The 3,438-nt window shown below is 43.3% G+C and overlaps 1 protein-coding gene across 1 annotated transcript; it reads left to right on the forward strand.

Moving 5' to 3' along the window:
* The first annotated feature begins 387 nt into the window (after positions 1-387).
* Positions 388-2,603, forward strand: LOC110905071 (receptor-like serine/threonine-protein kinase At4g25390). The gene has a single exon (XM_022150956.2). It carries the CDS (start codon positions 467-469, stop codon positions 2,480-2,482), a length of 2,016 nt encoding a protein of 671 aa, XP_022006648.1. The 5' UTR covers positions 388-466; the 3' UTR covers positions 2,483-2,603.
* The last annotated feature ends 835 nt before the right edge of the window (positions 2,604-3,438 follow it).

Here is a 3,438-nt window from a genome sequence, read left to right on the forward strand (position 1 = left end):
GGCTGTTTGAGGTCATAAAGATAAAAAGGTTTGATACATGGATTTTAGTGCTTAAAGCTAGAGCATCCTATTCTCTTCTATTCACCTTTTCTTTTCTATTTCAACATCCAAACAAATTATTAGTTGATCATAATTCAAAACTAATAGTCACACCTTTCGGTAATTTAATAACCCAATAATTCAATTTAATCGATTAAAAGTATGAAAGTGGTGGTTTCACACCTTACCTACTGTCCCGTTGTAAGATTTGCACGTCATTTTCTACTTAAAAGATAATTTTAAATAACAAAAATAAAATAGAAATAATGTGACCAAGAATGTTAAGTTCTATTTTGTTTTTATATCAAAGGTTTTGCACTTGTCCCTTAAAATAAAATAAAAAGTCAAAAGTCCTACTCTGATCTATAGATACAGTCTGTCTGTACAGAATTCTCTCTCTCTCTCTCTCTCACACACATCAATCATCATGCCATCTAGACTACCACTTTCTCCACCACCACCACCACTACCACCGCCACCGGACCACCACCAACTCCGCCTTGCTCCACCGCTAACCGTCGCTTTCTCTCTCCTCATAGCCCTAACCTTCTGCTTCCGAAAATTCACTACACGCAAACGCACCGTTCCTTCCGTCTCTAAACCGCCGTACAAGTTTTCCTACACCGCCTTACGCACCGCCACCGCCTCCTTCTCCGCCTCCAACCGCCTCGGTCAAGGAGGTTTCGGTTCCGTTTACCGCGGAACCCTAGCTAACAACCAGCAGGTTGCCGTTAAGGTTATGGACGCCGGTTCTCTTCAAGGCGAACGTGAGTTTCAGAACGAGCTTTTCTTCGGAGGAAAAATCGATTCCGATCGGATTCTGTCAGTTATCGGATTTTGCTCTGATCGGAAACGACGGCGTATGGTGCTGGTTTACGAGCTTATGGTTAACGGTAGCTTACAGGATTGCTTGTTTCACCGGAAGAGTGTGGAGTTAAAGGAGTGGAATAAGCGGCTTTCGGTTGCGATTGATATTGCTAAAGGTATTGAATATCTTCATCATTATTGTGATCCGCCTATTGTTCATGGTGATATTAAGCCTAGTAATATACTGTTAGATTGTAATTTCAATGCGAAGATTGGGGATTTTGGTTTAGCTAGGGTAAAACCTGAAGATGAGTGTAGAGTTGACTTGAATAGTAAGATTGAGGAAGGGAAAAAGGTTGGGGGTTTAGTGATGGAGGATAATGGATCTGTGTTTGAGGAGACTGAGAGTCTGGCAACTACTACAGTGTGTGAGGAGTTTAGTAGTGTGGTTCCTGATAATCAATCACCGGAAAGTTTCGTTACTGTTCCGGTTGTGGAGACGTCTCCAGAGACGGTTACTTTGTCGCCTAGGATGGGTGCGGTGGGCGATGCGAGTGTGTCGGAGGGGAATTTTGATGCTGTGAGTGTGGAGAGTGGCGGCGGCGGCGGTGGCGGTGGTGGTTTGAAGAAAAGTGGAATGAGGGCAAAGAGTGTTTCAGGGAAGGATTGGTGGTGGAAACAAGAGAATAAGAGTTTGTCGGATTCGGGGCGTGTGAAGGATTATGTGATGGAGTGGATTGGGAGTGAGATTAAGAAGGAGAGGCCGAAGACGGATTGGATTGCAACCGCGGCTTCATCCAGTGGAGCTCAGACGGTAAAGTCGGAAAAGAAGAAGCAGAAGAAGCGACTGGATTGGTGGATTTCGTTGGATGATGAAAAGAATTTGAAGAAACAGAAGAGGAGACCGGCTAGAGAATGGTGGAAGGAGGAATACTGTGGCGAACTAGAAAGAAAGAAAAAGAAGAACAAGAAGAAACAAGAGAAAGAATTAAGTAATCATAACATTAACAATGATGAATGGTGGCCAAAAGATGACGGATCGTATGTAGAAAGAAAGAAGAAAAGAAGTAGAAGCAGAGGGGGTAGCAGAGGTAGTGTCGATTGGTGGTTGGACGGATTCAGTGGTGAGCTCTGGCGTGCACGCCACAATAGTCATGATTCCATTAGCGGTGATATACCCAAAAGTGGCGGTATCAGTAGCACGCCTAGCATGAGGGGAACTGTTTGTTACATTGCCCCAGAGTATTCAAGCGGTGGTGATCTTTCAGAAAAATGTGATGTTTATAGCTTTGGGGTTCTACTTTTAGTTCTGATTGCTGGACGAAGGCCACTTCAAGTGACTGCATCACCCATGTCGGAATTTCAACGAGCAAATCTTCTATCGTGGGCCCGCCATCTTGCTCGTGCAGGAAAGCTTCTAGATCTTGTGGATCAGTCAATTCAGTGTTTAGATAGAGAGCAAGCTCTTGTTTGTATAAAAGTAGCACTTCTCTGCCTGCAAAAATCCCCTGCACTTCGGCCTTCTATGAAAGAAGTAGTGGCAATGCTTTCTGGTGATCTAGAGCCACCGCCGCTGCCAGTGGAATATTCTCAATCTCGTCATAAGTCCCATAGGAAAGGTCGGTTAGCGTCCTAATGTGTTGAAAATCAGTTTTCATTGAACAGTTGTATACATATGTAGGTGACAGATTGATTGTTGGAGCATATTTGTAGATTTTTTAAAGCGAGAAATGAAATTTACATGTTCAAAATGACTTCCTCAAGTGTTGAGCACTAAATGTTTAAGAGCATCCCCAATAGGGGCCCTTGAGGCCAATTTTGAGAGTGATGTGGCGTTCAAGGACGTTTGTGACTATTGGCCGTTTTTGGGAGGGGGCGGGTTTTTTCTTTCAAATTGGTTTGGTTTAAAAACCGGTTTCTAACGTTCACCCAAACCAGTTAAACCGATTCGGTTTGGTTTATAAACCGGTTTAGCAGAAGATGACCATTATGACCCATTTCAGGAAACGGTGAAATTTCTGTTCTTTTTGTTGGAATTGGGTTTGTTTATAAAGAAACTCATTTTGGTAGGGTTCCAAAAATTCTCTAGACGAACAGAAGAATCTCCAAACAAACCTCTTTTAACACATTTGATTTGAACGTGGAAGTGCATGAGAACTGTCATAACTGGGCCTGGCCAGAGCCCAGAGCCCAGACCCAATCCATGTTATGTCTTGATGGGTCTCAAATTATTAATAGTCCAATTCGGTTGGATCTAATAAAAATTCTAGGTTCAAAGCTAGCATATTACGGTCTTGGGAAACAACAAACCCAATGGGCTGGGTTAGGTAGGCCGGTTGTTCTTGGTTTGGAGTGTTGGACCGTTTGCTTTTTCCGGTTTTGTCAGTTTAGCGACCATCACATCTTGACCCAACACTAACCATTGGCCACGTTTTATCGGCCCAATAACCCTCTATCTCCGGCCCAAAAACCCATCTCACCATTTTTCCCATAGGATCCACGTTTTTCAGATTTGAGAACAAGGAATAACCACACTTTTTCACCCACTTCCAACCAAGCCAACTCACCCTGAAACCCATCTTCGTTCCTTGT

The sequence above is a fragment of the Helianthus annuus genome, chromosome 14 (genome assembly GCF_002127325.2).
Source record: "Helianthus annuus cultivar XRQ/B chromosome 14, HanXRQr2.0-SUNRISE, whole genome shotgun sequence".
In the NCBI taxonomy this organism is placed as follows: domain Eukaryota; kingdom Viridiplantae; phylum Streptophyta; class Magnoliopsida; order Asterales; family Asteraceae; genus Helianthus; species Helianthus annuus.

Bases quoted from the DNA above. Each gene is read 5' to 3' on its own strand.
- LOC110905071 (XM_022150956.2), top strand. From the start codon at position 467: ATGCCATCTAGACTACCACTTTCTCCACCACCACCACCACTACCACCG.